The sequence below is a fragment of the Pelmatolapia mariae genome, linkage group LG23 (genome assembly GCF_036321145.2).
Source record: "Pelmatolapia mariae isolate MD_Pm_ZW linkage group LG23, Pm_UMD_F_2, whole genome shotgun sequence".
In the NCBI taxonomy this organism is placed as follows: Eukaryota; Metazoa; Chordata; class Actinopteri; order Cichliformes; family Cichlidae; genus Pelmatolapia; species Pelmatolapia mariae.
Window position 1 is genome coordinate 32954043 of NC_086246.1, and position 22755 is coordinate 32976797.

At 40.3% G+C, this 22755-nt stretch overlaps 1 protein-coding gene across 1 annotated transcript; it reads right to left on the reverse strand.

The window, feature by feature from the left end:
* Positions 1–5808: 5808 nt before the first annotated feature.
* LOC134620321 (NLR family CARD domain-containing protein 3-like) lies at positions 5809–21455 on the reverse strand. Its single transcript, XM_065469711.1, has 11 exons — positions 21359–21455; positions 20116–20253; positions 19930–20031; positions 18908–19036; positions 18120–18198; positions 17672–17885; positions 15708–17499; positions 12582–12755; positions 10682–10855; positions 6852–6898; positions 5809–6690 (listed from the first exon to the last, which is right to left on the reverse strand). Exons 2-11 carry the CDS (start codon positions 20202–20204, stop codon positions 6167–6169), a joined length of 3324 nt encoding a protein of 1107 aa, XP_065325783.1. The 5' UTR covers positions 20205–20253; positions 21359–21455; the 3' UTR covers positions 5809–6166.
* Between the last annotated feature and the right edge of the window lie 1300 nt (positions 21456–22755).

The following is a 22755-nucleotide window of genomic DNA, read 5'->3' on the forward strand; positions in this document are numbered from 1 at the left end:
TAAGTGCGCACATTTTAGTTTACACTGTTATGTATGATTAATCTTTTGTTTTCTGAGTTACCTTAGTTGCAGCTGCTCCAGTCCCTTGATTGAGGAGCCAAGAGGTGGAAAAGGGGCGGAGCGAGCTTTGATGGAAGACTGCTAATTGGTTCATCCCATAACTCGGGACCATGGGGGGGAATTGGAGTTCATTATGTTAGTTTCAGTTAGGTTTTGTGTGTTTTACCCCTCTGTATTTTTGTGGGCTGATCAGCCACTATTTAAGTTTCCCCTTTGTCTCGTTAAGTTAGGTCAGTTTGTTTGAGTTATCAGTAGTGTTGTCAATTTTGAGTAGAGTTCTGTTATTTTGACCTCTTTTATGGGCCCAAGATTTTGATTCTTTTTGCATGATTTAACCAATTGTGTTTTTTGGGTTAAATAAAAAATCATTTTTTTGGACTTTAACCTGTGCCTAAGTTTCCTTCACTGCTCGGTCCATCACAGGGAAACTAAAGTGTTTCTGTGAACACATTAAAGTGACGGAGCAGCAGCAGGAGTGAAAAGCTAACAGTGAGCAGCTGATAGCAAACATGTATGTACAGTATTATATGAAATATGTGATTAAAACACATTGCCTGGCATCATCTTCTTCAAGAAAACACTCTGCTTCTTTTGAGCATGTCTCAGTGCAATCCTTTGCATCTTTTGGTTTGTGACTTCTGCAGCTGGTCCCTAAAGTTATTGAGTCCCCAGTAATTCTTCCATTTTCTTTTGTGTGTGCTTTTTTTTTTTTAGCTTCTGTGGTAATTTTAAAACAAAACTCTATTTCTGGTGTGTTTTATTCAACTTCCATTGTGTTTTGTGGAAGTTGAATGACTTCCACAAACCTTTTGCAGCATTTTTCTGTTTGGTGGTGTTTTCTTAAGTTGCAGTCTGTTTAACCTCTCAGAGCCAGCATGAGATTGTTTGTGTTGAATTGTGAATCAGATGTTTGATTTATTTAAAGCTGAGTTAAGGTCAAAGGTCTCTTTCTGTTGACATGGATAATCTTTTATTTTCACGTCCTTGTTCTCTTTTTGTTTCCTCTGTTCTGTCTGTGTGTGATTTCAGTAAATACACTTAGCCCTCCCTGAACCAGGAAACATCACCTCTCTGTTCCTGCTGACCTGTGTGCATCACCACCTTCTCTCCACCTCTCATCAGTCATCCCATCATCCAGCTGTCTGTCAGGCTCACCCCCATACAGTGTTGTATGCTCAATCCCAATGGTTTCTGCGTGTTTGTAATTAAGGAACTAAGCAGATGAGAAAGGACAGAGGCAGGACTAAAATTAAATGTACTGACTGAACCAAATACTATAAACCAGGTTCTCCCCAAACCAGCAAACACTTAGTGCTGAAACGCTGCAGTGAATGTGTCTTAATGTCAGTATTATTGTATGTGGAGAGTTGTAGTTACTGATAGTGACCACTAGAGGGCAGTGATCCTAATAGTTCATCCACAAAAAGATAAGACCTGAGTATCTGTGTCGAAGACATCACCGTTGGCACCACTAAGGCTAACAGTACTCATTAGTCCATTTTTTAAAAGCAGATTTAAAAACACTCCATATCATCTGTAGCTATGTCCCAATTGCTAGGCTGCATCCTTCGGAGGCCGCATTTGAAGGCCGATTACGTCACAGTCAGGTGACGAAGGCTCTCCTAATTCGAAGTCTGATCCAAATGCGTCCTTCATTTCCCCAGATTTGAAGGATAGGTTGTAGTGCTGGGCAATATGGAAAAAATATTTATCACGATATGAATTATTTTATATCACGATAACGATATATATCACGATATACCACCTGACCTGTGGTCATCTGGAAAGTATGCAGTCTGTAAACAGCTAGTGGAGACGGTGCAGTCTTTGTTTTGAGTTACTGTAAAGTATGTCGCAAATCCGGGTGCACGTAAAGCAGCACCATGTTGCAAAACCACAAGACAGTTTCTTTGTGAAAAATATCATTTTTTTATACTTTATTTTCTCTTGCATAAAGTTAAGATCATGTATAGTGAGAAGACAACACTAATATATTTGCACAGGCTATTTAACCCTTTAAGACCTACCATAGAACCAAGTCCGCCAGAGCTTATCTTTACATTTATTTATTTTGAGTGTCTTCATAGTTTTATTTTTGAGATACACAAATTTTTATATATAAATGAAAATAAATATTATAATGCAAATTTGCAAAAAACAGCATGTGCATCAAAATAAACTATTTCCAACAGTGTAATTTGACTTCTAAGCATCCCAGAAACGATACAGAAGAACATAAAGTCAAACATGACTTTTAAAAACACCAACATAGACTTTGAAGCTTAAAAAACTACATTTTCCGCGAAAGTGACGTCACTTCCGGTTTCGGACAGGTAATGGCGGACATGCGATAGCTCGCGCTGACTTATATTCCAACGTAGGAAGTGTTATGAACAGCTGATCGGATTGGCAAAGCGTGTTTCTGGAATATTATGTTTTTGTTGCTGCAAGTCTGGAATATTATGTTTTTGTTGCTGGAAGCGCTTTTTATGCAATTTTTGCAAAGCTATATGTGGAAGAAAACCGTGACCTAGGGCAAGCTAATGGAATAAGATGTAAGTACAACTCCTACGGTTTCATATGCAAAAAAAAAAACATTATTGCGCTAGCTTACGTGGCTACGGTTCTACAGGGATTTAAAAATAGTTAGGGAAAACGGAGTGTGCCTGCTCTGACCGGTTGTAAAGGGTTAATGATATATTTTATGTAATAATTTGTAAAATTCGGGTTAGAAACGATAGAAACGATAGAAGACAAATGGCACGATAGACACTTTTCTATCGTCCACACGATATATATCGTCATATCGCCCAGCACTAATAGGTTGGGTGTATCCTTCATTGCCCAACCTATCCCAGAATTCATAGCGCGCCCCAGCCAATTTCAGTTTCCAACAGTGGCGGCAGCTACTTAGTTTTAATATTACTCTTATTACTCTTTTTCGGTCACAAAATAAACTTTTAAGATTTTTTCAGGTGAGAATGTAGCTGTGTAAACTTCAAATATCTGCTCGGTTTATTAAAACATCACATATCTGCAAAAGTGCTCCAACGTTTTTGGAGACATCTGTTACCCACCAGCTCGATCGCTGGCTGGTTGGTCAAGGCTCACTAGAGCTGGCAAGAACAGTGGACTCCCGGGACATCATTTTCAAACCCCCCACGGTCTTTCGCTACTCAAGTTATGATATATAAGTCACTTAGATAACTTAAAAATGTTATTGTTTCTGTGGGACTCATTTAATGGATGGACACAGATGAATGTATTGTAATAGATTCTGCGCCCCCCCCCCCCCCATTCCATAATTTTGTGTCTTTGGTATGCTTATCATTGTTACTTTATGCATTAAGTTCTTTATTACCGTATTTCTGACACATACTGTGCTCACTGGCAATCCAGCTAGAATATTTTGGTCAATGACGATTCCCATGAGTGATGCTCACACAGGCACTGAATGGGGCAGCTTTGGGGTCCTGTGTGTTTTAGTGCACAGACAGCCTGCGGAGTGCAGCTACGCTAAACTGAAGTGCTTGTGTTTTGTATTTGCAGTTGCAGAGCAAATGAACAAGTAAAGACAACAACTCTAAATTCATGCACGCCTGGAAGTGTCATTTGTCCAAGTGTGCAACAGTTGGCTTTTTTCAGTGTTTTATTTGTCTCTCCATCCATCTTTCCATTTTCTTCTGCTTGTCCGGGGCCAGGTCGCGGGGGCAGCAGCCCAAGCAGAGAAACCCAGACCTCCCTCTCCTCAACCACCTCCTCCAGCATGTCCAGGGGAACACCAAGGCGTTCCCAGGCCAGCCGAGAGATATAATCTCTGCAGTGTGTCCTGGGTATGCCCCGGGGCCTCCTCCCGGTGGGACATGCCCGGAAGACCTCACCCAGGAAGCACCCAGGAAGCGCCCAGGAGGCATCCTTGTCAGATGCCCGAACCACCTGAACTGGCTCCTTTTGATGTGGAGGAGCAGCAGCTCTACTCTGAGCCTCTCCCGAATGGCCGAACTTCTCACCCTATCGCTAAGGCCAGCCACCCTTCGGAGTAAGCCCATTTCCGCCGCTTGTATCCACGATCTCGTTCTTTCGGTCACTACCCACAGCTCGTGACCATGGGTGAGGGTAGGGAAGTAGATTGACCGGTAATTTGAGAACTTCGCTTTTACACTCAGCTCTCTCTTCACCACAACAGACCAGTACAGCATCCGCATCACTGCGGCCACTGCACCAATCCGTCTGTAGATCTCCCGCTCCCTTCTCCCTTCTGCCACTTGGCTACGCCTAGAAATTCTGTCCATAAAAATTATGAACAGAATCTGAAACACAGGGCAGCCCTGGCGGCGCTTATCACCCACCAGGAACAAGTCCAACTTATTGCCGGCCATGCGGACCAAGCTCTTGCAACGGTTGTATAAGGACTGAATGGCCCGTAGCAATGGGCCAGACACCCCATACTCCCGGAGCACCCCCCACTGGACCCCCCGAGGGACACGGTCGAATGCCTTCTCCAAGTCCACAAAACACATGTAGACTGGTTGGGCAAACTCCCATGCACCCTCAAGTATCCTTGAGAGGATGAAGAGCTGATCCAGTGTTCCACGACCACGTCGAAAACCGCATTGTTCCGCCTGTATCCGAGGATTGACTAACGGACCTCCGGTCCTGGCCGCCACCCGGCTCACAATGCACCTGACCCCTATGGTGTCTCCTGCGGGTGGTGGGCCTGCAGGAAGATGGTGCCTACGTCCCTTTTTCGGGCTGTGCCCGGCCGGGCACCATGGACTGAGGCCTGGCCACCAGACGCTCGCCATTGGGCACCCTCCCCAAGCCTGGTTCCAGGGCGGGGTCCTGGTAACCGTATCCCGGGCAGGGTGAACTGTTCCCTCGATGGTCTTGTCATAGGGGTCTTCTGTGTTTTATTTGTTCCTGAGTAAATTGGTTTGGCTGAAATTAAAGTTATAGTTTTTACACAGCTGAATAAACGTCAAACAGAAAACTGATTAAACAGAAGTGTGAGATGGTAGAGAATTTACTCCAATATCCTGTTATATTTGAGGGAGCAAGGAGCAAAGGGCTGAGTTTTTTGAACTCCACAGAGACAGCTGGTGACACAAATCTGAAGGCTAGACCATCCCATTTCACAGCCTTGCACTTCCAGGTTTCTCGGGCTTTGAAGGACCCGGCCCACGTAACCGGCCCATATCCTTGGGAGGACCGCGAAGGCCGGGTCCTCCCAAGGATATGGCCTAGGAATTGGGACATACAGTGTGTTCATTAAACTCAAATCATGAAGTTCATCTTCTCACCAGCAGAGGGCCACATATCACCATCAATGAAGAGTTCAAGGAGACGTTAGTGACATCAGAGCTGTATGTATTGATCTGATCAATATGGAAGTTCATGTTTCTTTGATTGGATCTGTTTTTAAAAGCAGCTGTTGCTGTTTGTATAGAATGACACAAACATGAGAGATGCTGAATGTCTTTAATATTTTATACACTGAGGACTATTGGATGTCCACTTATTTAGTCATGGAGCATCAACACACTCTCAATTCAAACAAGAAGTTATAAAAGACCAATTTATCTTTTACCGTAACATTTTTGAAAAACAATTAGTGTTTTTATTCTCGCTGGCAGAATGCATGTACAATGGTGAAAAGGCTGAAGAGCCGAAATAAAGCTCAACCAACCAAACAATGAAATTAGAGGCATTAATGACTCCCATCAGAATCAGAATTTTGTCTAGTAGCTAAAGAAACCTCACAGAGAAACACCATGTGGGCTTATAGAGGTGAAATGTAACTCAGAAAAGGTTAATACTACACAATATATTTGTAATGAATACAGTTTATAACCACATTAAGCTTATGTGTAAGTGTAATATGTAATGTAAAAAGTAAATATTCACTCATCTGCCTGCATTCTTTGGTTTTTGAGCTGCTAGTCTCTTGTTTACATTTATTCTTCATCACCACTTTCCAAAGCTGTCAAACTCAAATCTGTCATTCTAGTCCAATCACTTTCTCGTGAGCCAATCAGCTTCTGTTCTGTTTGTTTTAAATATTAACTGCTCTTCTGTCATTCAGACTCTCCTTGTGGAACCCACCTCCTCAGCACACAGTTACTGAGGAATGAGGAGCGACTCTAAACCCAGGATAAAGAGGTTCAGTGAATGTGGTGTTGAAGGTGTGGAGGTGGATCAGAGTGTCAGAGGAGACTCTGTAGAAGGACAGAGTGCCAGCAGGACAGTCCACATACACTGCTACTCTGTTAAAGACAGAGGAGGACGAGGAGGAGACAGATGTTAGTCTGTTATTGTGACAAACAGAACGAGGACCATCATCAGAACAGTACAGACTCCAGGACTGATCATTGTTTCCAAACACACAGTCACTGCCTCCTTTCCTTCTGATTCTTCTGTAACTCACTGATATTTCAACCACTCCTCTCCACTCGACCTCCCAGTAGCAGTAACCACTCAGAACATTTCTACACAGCAGCTGAGGCTCATTGAATCTGTCTGGATGATCAGGATATGATTGAACCTCCTTTACATGTGTCACCTTCCTGTTGTTGTCAGACAGTTTGAGGTCTCTGTGTACTGAGTTTGTGTCGATTGTGAGTTGACAGGAATCTGATGGAGAGAACAAACACAATCCAGTTGCAGTTATTGATCCATTATCTGTTCATTGATTGACACTTTGATGATGACTCCTGCATGAGTGATGTAACAGTTTGAAGATGGTTGAATGTGTGCTGTTTTGTTTTCATGAATCACATTAAAAACACACTTACACTTCCTCAGACCTGGTGTCAACCATCGGACTCCAGCAGGCTCCACCCTGAAAGGAGGAGGGGGGTCAGACCAGCACAGTCTCTTTCAGCATGCACACATGGACATTACATTGCTCTCATACACATACTGTTAGACACTGATAAAGGAACAGTCCAACATTTTCATAAATACACCTCAATACATCACCTCTACTGGCCCGCATAATGATGTGAAGAAAGATTTAAAAAAATTATTACTGAGAAAATTATTTAATATGAAGGCAACAGGCAGAGTGTTACAGGCATAGCCCTAAAGAGTGTAGCCTCATGGGCAGTGTAGTCCGTGCTGCAGGGAGGATGGACTGCCATACCTGTTATGTATCTGTGAGCGCGAGGGAGGGAGAAAAAGGAGAGTCGTAAAGTACGAGTTGTCACCGACCAGAAACGGGAGGTCCCTTTACTACAGTTCGGAGCCATAAATTCCGAAACCACTTCACATTTAAAGAACAAAGGGATGGGTAAAATCTGACCGTGCAATGCAAACTCTGTTTGCCAGCAAACAAGCTGCTCTCAGCTGGAAGTAAGTTCTTTTTTAATAACTAATGTTAGCCTACTGCAACTACCTTGTTTTAGTTGTGGTAGCTACCTGGATTATGTGCCACTAAAGTATCTTCAATGTACTATTGCTGTGTGATTTATTACTATTAATGAAGGCTGCATTACAACCTGCTAGCTGCAAATAATCATGTGCAGTTCTGAAAGCAGACAGAAAGAAAAGATATTACTGATACAGAAATAGTTTTCTATATGAGATCACTGAAAAAAGTGCAGCCTTACCTGATGTCCACCCTACTGTTACTCATTTTATATTAAGATTTAAAAATCTAGTTGGTATTGGTATGGCGAGTAGCCTTCAGTAATATAATAAATCTCACAGCAATAGCACATTCATGTAGTTGTAAAAAGCAGGATAATATATTAAGTAATCCAAAGTATTCACAATATGTTACTCTCATTAATTAGTGTTACAGAATACATTACAAAATACATTTTGGGGCATGTATTCTGTAATCTGTAGTGGAATACATTTTAAAAGTAACCTTTCCAACACTGTATACACACACAACATGAACGTGGAGACCATTTTGACAGCAGTGAAATGCTGGTCCAGATTGTTTTGCTCCCAGTAAAAAGGCTCACATTTTTCTCCCTGGATTAAAATTTTTTCAGTGTTAGTTTTAATTCCAAAATGCTAGTTTTTCCACAGTGAAACAGCAGGAACCATAGGGGGATTTAGTGGAACCTGAAGACTCTGCAGTGAGTCAGCACCCTCAACCCAAAACTGAACCCAGAGTTTTTCAAGCTTTACTGTTTATTTTTAATAGAGCAAACATGAAGCTTCCCTGGTCTGGTCTTTGTGAGGAAAAAGTTCAAATGTGCTTAAATAAGATCAATTTGTTTATTCATTGTTGCTGTAATCTATAGTCATAGTGAGACGGTTGTTTTAAACGAAGACAGCTGTATTTCTGCTGTACATAATAAAAACTACTGACGAACAACAGCAGCTCTGACTCCTACACTCACATCTTTGTAGTATAAAAAATATTATAAATCAATCAATTTACTAATTAATAATGACCATCAAACACAGCTCTTTCTCCTTGTACTCACACTTTTTCATGTGACAATGACACATGCTGAACCTCTGCTGACGTGACTGTGACTGCTGTATGGCTCTGAAAATAACGTGGGTATGTGTGGGTTCTCTCTGGGTACTCTGGTTTCCTCCAACAGTTGAAATACATGCAGTTAGTGGGGTTTCATCACTTTTCATTTCTCCATTTAAAAAGTCAAAGCACGTAGAGGAGCAAATTCATTTGCAGAAGTTTATGTTTTTACAAGCACTGAAATACCAGTTAAATGTTAGTTTGCTGTGTTTTCTTTTTTCTTTTTGTACCTAACATGGCCGCTTTTACAGTCATTCAGTTGTCAATGTATGGAGACACCGATTATGTGACAGATTTATAAAATCTTAAAATATTAGATTATCGCGTTTAGTTTACAGTCTCCATCTGTCTAAACTGTGACTTTGTGGTCAGTGATGCAGCTGCCAGACTGTTAGTACCTCTGAAACATTTATGGTCACATGGTCTTGTAGCTATAACTGCTTAAATAAGACTCTGTGTAAATGTAGCATATGTGTTAAATGCTTATGAATTTCACTAAAACACCCTTTTTAACTGTGTAAGGCCCAACCCATCAAAAAATACCCAGAAAATTCAGCTTTTTTGGAACTGAGATGTTTAACCCTTACAACAAAATCCACAAAATTTTCTTTGCTATGTCGTGTTGTTTATGATGTATGTTTTGTATTGCATTTGATACATTGGGTGTTTTTGGCAACTTTTTGTTAACAATACAGTTAATTTTAGACAAAAAAAAATAGTTCTGTCCATAACATTTTGAAATTATAGAACGTGTTTTACAGTTTTTCCTCTCAGAAACTCATGTATTAAATATGATACAAAGGGCATTTGTTAGGGTTGAAAATTTTTGATTTAAATTAAATAAAGCTGTTTTAATTATTTTATTTATACACAATGGAAATGTGCTCAGAAACGAGTTGGTGCTCCGTGTTTTGAGGGTTATAAGCACTGTAGAACTTCATGGATTTCATAAGCAACACACCTCAGTTGTTCACACAAAGCATAAAGGTAAAAAACAATATATATAGTTTTATCTTCATTTTAGATGTCAAAAAGTATTTGCGGCTCCCAGTGTTTTCTTTTGCATGGAAACCAGGTCCAAATGGCTCTTTGGGTGTTAAAGGTTGCTGAGCCCTGCGCTAGGGTGTTTAAATCACACGACTGGTTTAAGATAATGTAGCATCGAGACAGCCTTGCTAAGTATCTGTTGTGTCAGTAGTGTCAAACTATAAGCCATTTTTTAAAATTGTTGATAGGTCAAGTAATATTAGATTTATAATAAATAATTTAATCTTGCTTTTTCCTGAATGCTGTCAACACTTTTAGTGCAGGAAAAAAAATGGACTTCCAAAGGAAAGCGCTCGCAAGCATAGAATGCTAGTGAGAAAAGAAAACAAACAAACAAACAAACAAACAAACAAAAGAAAACGTGATTCTCCCTTTCCTATTGATGGAAAAATGCTCCACATCAACCAAAATTTATAAGGCAACACTAGGGAAGGGAATTGATAAGAATTTAGCAATTTCAACACTATTATTGGTATCACTTTGATTCCTGATCGATTCTCTGATCAGTTCTCAGAGTTTATGGTTGGACTCAGAGTTTATTGAACCCGTTTCCTGGGGCAGGGCCGAGGTTTCTCATGATTCCTGTTTTGATCCGTGGAGATTTTCTGCTCAGCCCTTTTCGATCTTTACTTGATTGTCTGCACCTGTGATTTGCTCCAACCTGTGTTTTGCTTGCACTTAGTTCTCGTTGTATATAGGCAAGGCAAGTTTATTTATATAGCACAATTCAACAGCAAGGTTATTCAAAGTACTTTCCTGTTCCTGCTTTGAATACTTTGTTCTTTTGATCAAGCTAGGCTAACAGTTTTTCCTCCATCTATTTGTTGTGCTAAGCTAGACTAAATATATCCCAGACCTGTCCCTATACAGGAATCAATTTAATCTCAAACAAGGTTCACCTTGAAAACCTCTTACATAAATATTCCTTACTGATCAGCTACCTGGTTGTTCTGTAGTGACCAAAAGTAAAATGTTCTTACAACTTATTGCTCATGTCAAATCTGCAAATGGGAAGTGAGTGAACGAGACACAAAATGTTTCCAGCTCTTCCTCCTCTTTCAGATATTCTCGCCATACCTGAGTGTCTCCAGTCTCCAGCATGGATCCTTCAGTCCAGCCAACAGCAGCTTCAGTCCTGAGTCCCCTGGATGATTGTAGCTCAAGTCCAGCTCTTTCAGATGGAAAGGGTTGGAGCTCAGAGCTGAGGCCAAAGAAGAACAGCCTTCATCTGTGATCAGACAGCCCAACAGACTGCAACACAGAGAACAATAATCCATCTGTGAACAATTTTTTTTTTTAATGAGATACAATAACATCTATCTTTTTAAACTACTGTTGCTTCAGCTCATCCTTAGTGTACGTGTTTGTTAGCTGATTGTTACTATTAATCACACAGTTTGATTCAAATGTTATAAATAATCAAATTTCATCACTGTTCAACTGATATCTATCCATGTAATTAATCATCCACATTTCACCTAATTACAACAGGGTCGACTTTTTTTTTGCTTTTCACAAAAAGAAAAACCTGCTGAATTTATCATCTGTGGGTTTCTACCAAGGCAGACAGAACGGAAACCCTTCCATAACATCTATCCATTACCATCCATTCAATTTAACTTATTTGTAAGTGACAATTGATGGCAGACGGCCAGAGTCATAAAAAGTGGTTTAACAGTGTAAGGTAACACCTTAGGATTGAGAAAGCCCCCAACCACCAGCACTGGTGAGCAGCACTGGTGAGTAGCAGTAGTGGGAAGAAGAGCTCCCTTTTACAGAGACGCATCCCCAAAAAAAAGAAAAAAGAGAGACACATCCATAAAAACAGGCTCCAAGAGGTCCATCTTGAGCACAGAGACGAGAAAAAAACAAGCTACTGAAAGATTAGGAAAAAAGTTAAGGGCATGCAATATAGCATATGTAAGTATGCGGAGTTAAGAGGGGGCATGGAGGAGCAACACAGTCCATCGTAGGAAATCCCCAGCAGCCTGAGCACATAGCAGCACTAACTAATCGCCCTTTTCCTCTAGTACCTACTCAGTTTGGCTGAATTGACTCAAACTTTAGGGTTTTCCATTTGGTGGTCATATCTGGTACCAGTTACTTTTTTAGTACCTACTCTGCTGGAGTTCCAAACAATCTGAGGTGATCCAAAAATGTGACGTCAGTAGACTATATGGCACCGATTGGCCAGTCAGTGGCGTCACACAACGCATCTCCTTCATGAAAGTCAAAACTGCCATTTTTGAAACCTGGCAAAGGGGGAAATGGCTATAGAAAAACATAGACAAAATAATAGTTCCATTACAAATGCTTATCACAATAAAACTGCATTTACCAAAATAACTTCCAGCATTCAAACACTTACAGCCTTTCGTCTTGATAATCTCCCACTTGGTATTTTCCCAATGCATGCATTAATGAATTAGGCCTTATGTTAGTGGTGTTAAGATCTGCTTTCACTTGAATTTCATTTTTTTGTTTGCAAAAGCTGTGGGTAGTGACTGAAAGAATAGGACCCGGGTATAAGAAGCAACAATAAGCCTCCTCTAAAGGTTGTGAGAGTGAGGTCTCGAACAGGGAAAAGACTTGAAGGGTAAATCCCCGACGCGCTTTAAAGATTACATCTCTCAGGTGATTGATTTTGGCCCTCACCTGAGTTATTTTAGGTCCACTGTGTTAATACAGCATGCCAAAATCAAAAACACATGAAGTCAAACATATGAGGTTGTTCTGTAAAACATTAAAGCATAAGAAAAGCAAGGTGAACAGTTTTTAAATAGTTTTCAAAGGTGAAATATAAAGGTAAAGTCAAAAGTTGCCCAAAATGGCCAATTACAACCTTGACTCTAAAAAGGTTTATTTGTTGACCCTAAAGGGGTCAAGAAAAAAACGTGCCTTTGAAAAATCTTAAGATTTGTGCAATAATATAATTCAAAATTTAAATGATCATCAGTGGAAAAGTTTAAACCCTCACCTGAGAGTTTCTAGTTTACAGTGTGGACTTTTCACTCCAACAGACAGAAGCTTCACTCCTGAATCCTGCAGGTCATTGTTACTCAAGTCCAGCTCTTTCAAACTAGAGGACTGGGAACTGAGAACTGTGGACAGAATTCCACAGCTTCTGTCTGAGAGGAAAGAGTGACTCAGCCTGAAAAAATAAAAGATGAACAATAACTCAATAGAACAATAACACTGATGTTAAAGTGTGACCACGATGCAGTGGCTAATTTGTGGCTTATGACTGGAATACAATAGAATAGAATAGTATAGAATAGAATAGAATTATCCTTTAATTGTTCCACAAGTTGAAATTTGTTTTTAACAGCAGCAAGAAAAGAAAAAAAAACACATATGCAAACAAACAGCAGCAAAAAAAAAAAAAAAAAAAACCCAAAACAAACAAACAAACAAAAAAACGCATATACAAACAGAACAGGACACAGAACAGAAACACACACAATTTTTACAGAAAAAAATATTTACATCATGGACAATAGTTACAAAAACAGAGTACTGTACAGTTATTAAGATTAAAGTACAAATACAAATAGTAAACTCAGGTTGTAGTGTGCAGGGTACTGGAAGATGTTTAATTAATTAAGAATATTCAGAACAGTGGTTCTCAAACTTTTCACAATGAGTGCCACCTCATAAAATATATGGCTCTTGAAATACCACCCTTATGACCGACATTAAAGTACAGTAGTATAGGCCTATTTAACACCACTTACAGTTTACACGAGACAATTTTATTTCTTATATGAATGTTATTTATTTTAGCTGTCATAAACAGGATGTGACGAGTGATAATAATAACAACTGTACTGCATTAAAACATTCACAGCAGGTGGGATATTTAATCTGTAAGTGATGACCTGATGAACCCTGCTTCCGGGTCCAAACTACTCTGAGTTTATTAAGGCTGTTCTGTTTTTATCGTGTTTTAATTCTGTATATTTTGTTCTATTTAATCTGAACAAGCCCCCAAAAAGGCAGTGATCACTGTCGGCCTCTCTCGGTTTTTATCATCACTATTCATTTTAAAGTTCAGTTTTTAAAACCTTATGATGTAACGACAGTCCAGCCCATGCAGCAGTATATTAATGTCTAACCTTGTTGATGACCCTCCTCCGGGACCTCCCCCCACCCAAGAGAAATACACCACTCTCAAGGCCCTGCTACTGCGGCACTACTCCCTCTCCAATGCAGAGCGGCCGAGAAACTCTTCTCTCTCTCGGGCCTGGGTGATGGTACCACTCTCGAGCTCATGGAGAGCACGTTGTCCTTGCTAGGAACAGATGACAGCGGATTCCTCTTTACTTCCTCCGATAGTTGGCAGTGTGAGCTGGCCTTGCCAACTCCCCGCTGCTGGCCGCGAAGGATTACCACAATCTCACAGAAGAAGCGAATCGGATTCTCCTGGCTACCAGGAGCTTCGGCATCCAGGCGATAGTTCCCGACTCAATGACGACATCTCCTGCACCCCCACTGATTCTCCCGAGGGCCTCCGACTCATCGATGGTGGCTGGGATAGCGGCATGGCAGCACCGTGGAAAGGGGCTGCATTTTTACCATCAGCAGGACAGTGCCGTGCTGCCTTTGCAGTTTTAAGGCCCAGGGAAACGAGCCCGCCAGCGCTCTGTATTGGCCGCGACCGCTGGCGATAGGGAAAGGCTGCTCTTCATAGAGGACTCACGCTTGGGGAGACGTTTTCTGGTTGACACCGGAGACTCCGAGAAGAGCCTCAGGAACTCTCGTGTCGTCTTTGCATACCTCCACAATTGTATATTATTTAATCTTTAAAAAAATTGGAAATTTCCCATGTATCAAAAGAGAGAGCCCAAGTACCACTAGTAGTACGCGTACCACAGTTTAAGACAGACTGATTTAGAATATTTAGAAAAAGTACAGATTATGCATTGTACCTGTGCATTAAAAAGTAAATTTGTAACTTCCAATGAGTTATATATAAACTAAGAAGAATAAGGTGCAAGTTATAACAGTAGTAGTTGTTCGGTTGATTAGTGCAAATTACAGCGCTGATGTAAACATCTATGTTTGTTGGGAACAATTTTGATTGTACAGTCTGACAGCTGCAGGGAGGAAGGACCTGCAGAATGCTACTTCATGCATCTAGGATGCAGCAGTCTTTCAAATAAATCTAAGATCCATTTTTACATTTTAGAGTTTGATTTTGTGATATAACACTGGACAACATCAAATCCACAGCAACAAAGATTACAGCAGGATGGTTAGGTTTGGTAATTATTATCCTCATTACCTGCTTAGCGTAGCAATAATGCTAAATTTGGTCTTTCAAGCACTAGCTGTATAAAACAGTGTCCGTATTAAAAGGTATGCATGAGGGAAATGAGCTGATATTCAGACTTGGGTGGAAAACGTTCGCTTTCAGGAAAGACCAAAGCTAAAGTGGTGAGTACAGTATAATTCTATGCTAACTCTGGTTATAGCAGCCTTCCAATGCAACAGTAAGACATTCTTTGTACTGCACTTCTGTAGTTTCTAAGAAGTGGTTGCCTAGTTGTCAAGAAACTTGGAGAAATAGCCACATTAGGCACAATATGTATTATGAAGTTTAAGTTTTTTCCCCACATTGAAGGTAAGTTATGAACCGAGCTATGATTACTGACATCAGAAGATCATAGTTACACTCTGTTGACTGAAGTATATACATTAGGGGGAAAAAAATCCCCTGGACTTGGAGAAAGGATCTTTGAGTGAAAAACCTGAAGCTATTAAACCTGCCAGCGGGGCTGATAAAAATATTGATAAAAATACTATACATCTTTCTAAGAACCAGATTGAGATTTTCCATATATCTGACAAAAAAAACAACCCAAACCAAAATAAGGAATATTTCTCAATTTGAAATCAACTGTGGAACTTGAGTAGAAGATTTTATGGGTTACACCAACAAACATTTCAGAAGTGCTGCTATGAAAATATAAAAATATGATTCATATACTTGATTGGGAGTGCTGACAATCATTACATTCAGTAGCTTTAGACTTTTAAGAGTAGAATCAATGTGTTAATAGATAAAATAAATAAATAAATGGATGATCACACATTTACTTACAGAGCTTTCTTGGAGGCTTTGACCACTGGCAGTAGCCTTAGAAGAACCTCCTCTGAAGCAGAGAATTTCTTCAGGTCAAACACATCCAGAGCTTTTTCTGATGACAGTAAGATGAAGACCAGAGCTGACCACTGAGCAGGAGACAGTTTAGCTGTGGGGAGACTTCCTGATCTCATGTACTGTCGTATCTCCTCCACTAGAGAACGATCATTCAGTTCATTCAGACAGTGGAACAGATTGATGTTTTTCTCTGCAGAGAGATTCTTACTGAGTTTCTTCTTGATGTACTGAACTGTTTCCTGATTGGTCCGTGAGCTACTTCCTATCTGTGTCAGCAAACCTAGTAGGAGATTCTGATTGGTCTGCAGTGAAAGACCCAGGAGAAAGCGGAGGAACAAGTCCAGGTATCCATTTGGACTCTGTAAGGCCTTGTCCACAGCACTCTGGTAGAAGAGTATCTCTGCAGATTCTCTTATTTCAGACTTCTGGGAGGTTGTTTGTTGTTCTTCCAGCAGATTGACTCCAGAGTTGATGAAGGTCAGACGGACATGAAGAGCAGCCAGAAACTCCTGAACACTCAGATGGATGAAGCAGTACACCTTGTCCTGGTACAGTCCTCTCTCCTCTTTAAAGATCTGTGTGAACACTCCTGAGTACACTGAGGCTGCTCTGATATCGATGCCACACTCTGTCAGGTCTGATTCATAGAAGATCAGGTTTCCTTTCTGCAGCTGATCAAAAGCCAGTTTTCCCAGAGACTCAATCATCTTCCTGCTCTCTGGACTCCAGTGTGGATCTGTCTCAGCTCCTCCATCATACTTGGCCTTCTTCACTTTGGCCTGAACCACCAGGAAGTGGATGTACATCTCAGTCAGGGTCTTGGGCAGCTCTCCTCCCTCTCTGGTTTTCAGCACATCCTCCAGAACTGTAGCAGTGATCCAGCAGAAGATTGGGATGTGGCACATGATGCGGAGGCTTTGTGATGTCTTGATGTGGGAGATGATCCTGTTGGCCTGCTTTTTTTCTCTGTATCTCTTCCTGAAGTACTCCTCCTTCTGTTGGTCAGTGAACCCTCTGATCTCTGTCACTATGTCAACACAGTCAGGAGGGATCTGATTGGCTGCTGCAGGTCGTGTGGTTATCCAGAGGTGAGAAGAGGGAAGCAGTTTCCCCCTGATGAGGTTTGTCAACAGCACATCCACTGAGGTGGACTTTCTAGGATCAGTTAGGATTTTAGTTTTGTGGAAGTCCAGAGGAAGTCGACACTCATCCAGACCATCAAAGATGAACACAACCTGGAAGTCTTCAAAGGTGCAGATTCCTGCTTCTTTGGTTTCAGTAAAGAAGTGATGAACAAGTTCCACCAAGCTGAACTTTTTCTCTTTCAACACATTCAGCTCTCTGAAAGTGAATGGAAATATGAACTGGATGTCCTGGTTGGCTTTGTCTTCAGCCCAGTCGAGGGTGTATTTCTGTGTTAAAACTGTTTTCCCAATGCCAGCCACTCCCTTTGTCAGCACTGTTCTGATTGGTTCATCTCTTCCAGGTGAGCCTTTAAAGATGTCTTCTTGTCTGATTGGTGATTCTAGTCTGTGTGGTTTCCTGAAAGTTGTTTCAATCTGTCTGACCTCATGTTCATCATTGACCTCTGCAGTCTCTCCCTCTGTGATGTAGAGCTCTGTGTAGATCTGATTGAGAAGGGTTGGGTTTCCTGCTTTAGCGATCCCCTCAAACACACACTGGAACTTCTTCTTCAACACGGACTTGAGACACAGAACAGCTCCAAAGGATCCTCATAAGGAACAAAGGAACAAACAAAATATAAATTAAATAGTTAAAAAGAGGACAAAGCAGTTGAATTTCCCTAAAGAATTTTAATTTCAATACCCGTTGGTTCATCTTTTGTTACATCAGTAAATGTTTCATTTATCCAGCAGTTTAAATCTTTAGAGAAATCCTCTTACTGTTCTGTAGTCGGTCAGCTAGCTCCTCCTGCTTCATTCTCCTCAGGAAGTTCAGTGTGATCTTCTCAAATGCTTCTCTGCTCTGCCTCTGCTCACCCTCCAACACCTCATGCTCCCTCTGACTCTCTAAGTTTTGTGGGTAGTCTGAACTCAGAATTTTCTTGATCTTCTTGAGCTCATTCTTCACAAAAGTGATGATGTTGTCCTCCAACAGCTGGAACAAAATATTATATGTATCAGACATATATTCTATACTGATGTATACTGCAATATACTATACCATAGTGGGGCAATACATTTATCTGTTATTGGTTAAGCCCGTCAAAACAGTCTAGTATCTCCTGGGAAAATTAATTTCCCACCTGTGTATTATACAGCATGCACATTGCCACATACTGAAATCATCGAGCCAAACACCAGTTGTAAAAGTAGTTGTACATTTACAGACCATAAATATGGAGTCCAGGTATGTTTGATCCTGCTGGGCAGACTGACTACTGGGAACCTCTGAGCTCTTCTGGTGCACTCTGTGGAGGAATCATCAAGAACTAGTTCAAGCACAGCATAAAGATCCAGTAAGAGACATTTTGACAAGTTTACCAGACCTGCTGATACTACTAAGAATCAACAGTTTAGTTTACTGTTTGCTCACTAACACAAAGATTTATTCATTTCCAGTCACGGTTTTGTTTATCCAGAGTTCACCTAATAAACAGTCTGCACTGCACACTTTTAGTGGACTACCATTTGGCAATGGTTTTCTTCCTGGAAAGATTATGTCTCTTGGGTGGCTTGGGAATGTTTTGGTATTCCCCTTGAGCACCTCTGCATAGACTGCTGCCCCATGGATAAGCAGCACTAGTTTAAGGTCCAATCAATAATGAGAAAAATCGTTTTACTGTTTTTGGAAGATCAGAAAACATTAACCAGTTTTTGAGTAAGCAATAATAACCAATATTTGTGCAAGAAAGTTCATATTTTCTCTCACTTAACTGGAGAACGAACCCCTCTAACTTTCTACAATGGCACAACATGTCTGATGAAAGAAAGAAATTAGTAAAAGCATCACTTCCTGTTTGCTGAAGTGGATTTTTAGTTGTTTAGAAACCAAAGTTTTGTTTTTAAGAGACAGTTTAAATGGGATTGAGAGAATGATGTGTTTGCACTGCAGTTTGTATCGAACAACATCAAGCAGCTAAATCAGCTCTCAAAAAGTTCATGTTACTAACAGCTCACCTCTCTGCAGCAGACGCCTGCTGGACTTTAAAATTGATGGGGCGATCATGGGACCACTCACTCTTTAAGGACACAAAGCTGGGTTCAGGTTCAGGTCCAGGTTCAGGTCCATCAGGTCTCCCATAGATCCTGTTAGAGAAGAAAAATGTGTTTTTCATTTACAGCCATAGAAGCTGATGAAGACTTAGAATATCTTCATCAACCCAAAGAGAAACTGGTTTACAGGCTGAGCAAAAGCAGAAGGAAACTCTAAACTTGTGTTTGCAGTGTAAGAACAGTGGTAAACAGAGTCAATGTAAACAGTGCAGGACTATTGGTGGTCCTACTTTGAACATCAGGAGTTTAAATGTGCACGTTGTACATGTTTTATAGAATAAAGAAATTCCTCTGGGTCAATAAAAGAGAAGGCTGAGGATGGATCTCGTTAAACTACAGAAACCATGGGGTGAACCATCTGCTGTAACAACTCGGGGGGAATGGGACGTCTATTTGTTTTCCCTATGGTTTATATAATTAAAATATTTTTTGTTTACAGCTCTTGATAAAGGTTTTATTCAGGTTGGTACATTTATTGTTGTGTTTTTTCTTAGTTGCTTAGTTAGACTGCAGCATGTGACACTTAAAAGTCATACTTTAGCTATTAGCTTGGTCAAAGCATGGTCAAAGCAGCCACTCATTTAAACTGAATCTCTGAAGTTGAACATTTTTTACAAGGTGCACAAGCGCACAACAAAGGTATAGGAGGGGCTAGTTGCATTAAAAGATTTGATTGGGGCAATCCAGTGTCAGTAATGAAAATAAACAACTGGGCTCCCATCAGTGTTTGCACTGTGGGTGTGCAGCGGCCCTTCAGGCTGGCCCATTGGCCCAAAAGTGTGTTGACCTGCTGGGAAAATGCCAGATTACCAATCCAGCCCTTTTGTTTAGCTACTTGGTCTCCTGCAAAGATGCAATTTAGAGACCAGAAACAGAATCAAGCAGCCAAATCAGCTCTCAAAAAGTTCATGTTACTAACAGCTCACCTCTCTGCTGCAGACGCCTGATGGACTTTAAAATTGATGGGCCGATCATGGGACCAGTCACTCTTTAAGGACACACAGCTTGGTTGAGGTCCAGGTTGGTTCCTGTGAATAACGATGGAGCAGTGATGTGAGTCCTGAGCTGTGACATGGAGAAGAGTTATGGACAGTTAGAGATGGTAATCTCACCTCTGAGCTTTGGTTTGGCTCTCATGTTCCCCACACAGAGTGGTTTTAGAGGGAGGGACTCCCTCCTCTCTGTCCTCACACTGATCCATGCTGCCGAATTCACATCCACATCAGCTCACACACACTTTCTACCTTCACCTGCAGAGGAAACACAAATCATTTATATGCACATCAACTGAAATCCTCCTTTCCATCATGTGTGCTGTCCAAATATCAGCTGCTTCTTTTCTGCTTCATCTCAGTGTCAGCTGAATGATCAGGATTAGTGAGAGACTCACAGCCATTGCATCAATATAATCACTCAGAGATGTCAGCAAATTCCTGCAGGGTGAAAGCCAATCTACACTCTAAAAGATACAAGGCTTTTTAAAAGGCTTTTTTGGGTTAATATTCTGTTGTTGGACAATGATTTATATAACATTTAAATCTCTTTAATTGTCTTTAACTAAAAGCACAACAATAAAAACAAATAACCATAACACAAAAGTCTTTAGAATAGAGGCTCCAAAGTAGATACTATTACTGAAAATATTATTATTATTATTATTATTATTATTATTATTATTGTTGTTGTTGTTGTTGTTGTTGTTGTTGTTATCAGCTATGGGTATGATTAATTGTCTTTGAATTTGTTGAAACAAATTCGACAAGTTTTCAGGTGAAACTTTGAGAAGCTACCTTATCTTTATGACTTTAGCACTATAGTATATAAAACCCTGAATCAAGCGATCACAGATATGTTTATCCCAACCAAGGAAAATTAACCCAAAACAGCCTTTTAAACAGCCTTATGTCTTTGAGAATGGAGATTACGAAATTACGAAGTGCATCTAAATGCACCATGACTAGCGTTTCAAGCATGGACGGTGTCACCCTGGTTTGGCTGGCAGGACATCGGGACATGACCACACGGTAACTGATCCAAGAGACAGACGTCACAGTGTAACAGCCTGACCAGTGTGACTTTCTTTTGGAGCAGATCCAACAGTTTGTGACGCAGAATTTTTAATCAAAGGTTTTTATGTTAAATCTGCATCTGAACCACATCTGTAGTAAGTAATAACTTTATAAAGTTATATAACTGCATGGAACACACACACTAACATAAAATGGTGAGCACACTCGGGCCGTTGCTCCAGCTGTGAGTCCGTTACCGTGAACTATGGAGCGGCAGATTTGTGCTGGAACTAAGCTGCACACAGCTGATGTTAGCCAGGAAAACATTACAGACTGCCTCACTTACCTTCAGACGGAGACGATCAGCATGAGTCACAAACACCAAGGTCAGAAAGAGAAACTTGGAATGAAGGAATGAAGGCAACACCCAGAGAGGCGTTTGAGGACACTTTCACAATCAAGAGAATCAGAACCGGATCAGTTTGCAGAATCCTCAGAAACATCTTTTCTGAAGTCTACTGATTCACATCAGCTGTAAGTTATACCTATGAAAGTGTCAGAAACAAACAAACAATGAAATATCAAATAAACATGGTTTTTATCTCATTATCTACTCATTTCAATCAACATTTAGTGCAGCTGTGTCCTATACATGTCACAAATCCGCAATCGGTGAGGATAACTCACTCGTTTTTCTTATAAAAAATGTTTTAAAACTTTTTAAATTGGAGAGAGCCACATGTAAAATACAATAGGTTTGCAACATCGATTTTTTTCTTTTGATTTTTTTTAATGGAGTGATGCTAATAAATCGGTTTAGGGTCAAGTTGATCCAGTGACTAAAAATATTTAGATAAATGACTCACGTGGAATTGTGTTGGATGTAAACTTTATTAAAACACAGTTTTTTAAGCAGAAATGAGCTAAATAACAAAATAACAACATATGAGATTAGCAAAATGAACATACTGCATGTGTTTGTGAGTCTTTACAGCACACAAGTGACATATCATCACATGCTGATAGTAAACAACGAGCAATGTTTACAACCATAAATACACAGGAATTACTGAAAATGAACTAAGTGCGTGTGTGCATGTACACAGCACATGAGGGATGCGTCGTCACAGCCAAATTGCAAAATGCTTAGCTGTGTCTCTAATAAAACCTCTGTAACTTTGCTCTGTTTCACTTCAGCAGCATCAGGTAATGTTCATATGTTGATTCATGATTTTCTTCTGTTTTTGTTCTACTGCAGAATATTTCTAAGGTTATCTGCTATAAAAAGCCAGGCCAGGAAAATCTCCTTCATATATTTCTGTGTTTTATCGTCAGTTACGTTAATACAAAGGCATCTGCTGTGATGTTTACACCTCTGATAAAGTCTCACAAGTGTGAGCTTTGTTTTTATAGACATAAAAATATGGATATGTGCTGATAAATAAGCATAGGTATAATATTTCTGACTGTCTGAGTCAAAATTGAATTGAATTGAATCAGTTAGAAGCTGATACCCAGCTCTACTCCCCACACCAAACCTCAGAGACAAAAGTGCCCACATTAAATGGACAATGATCTGCATTTACATGCACTTCGGGAATTCTCAGATGTCTTGTCAAACAGCTGCAAGGTTTTCAAAAGTTGTTTCATTCACGCTTTGTTACCTATGATGTTATTTAAATGTGTCTGTATTCTAAATATACCTGAACGAGCTACTGTAAACCTCCATAACAGGTTTTAAAT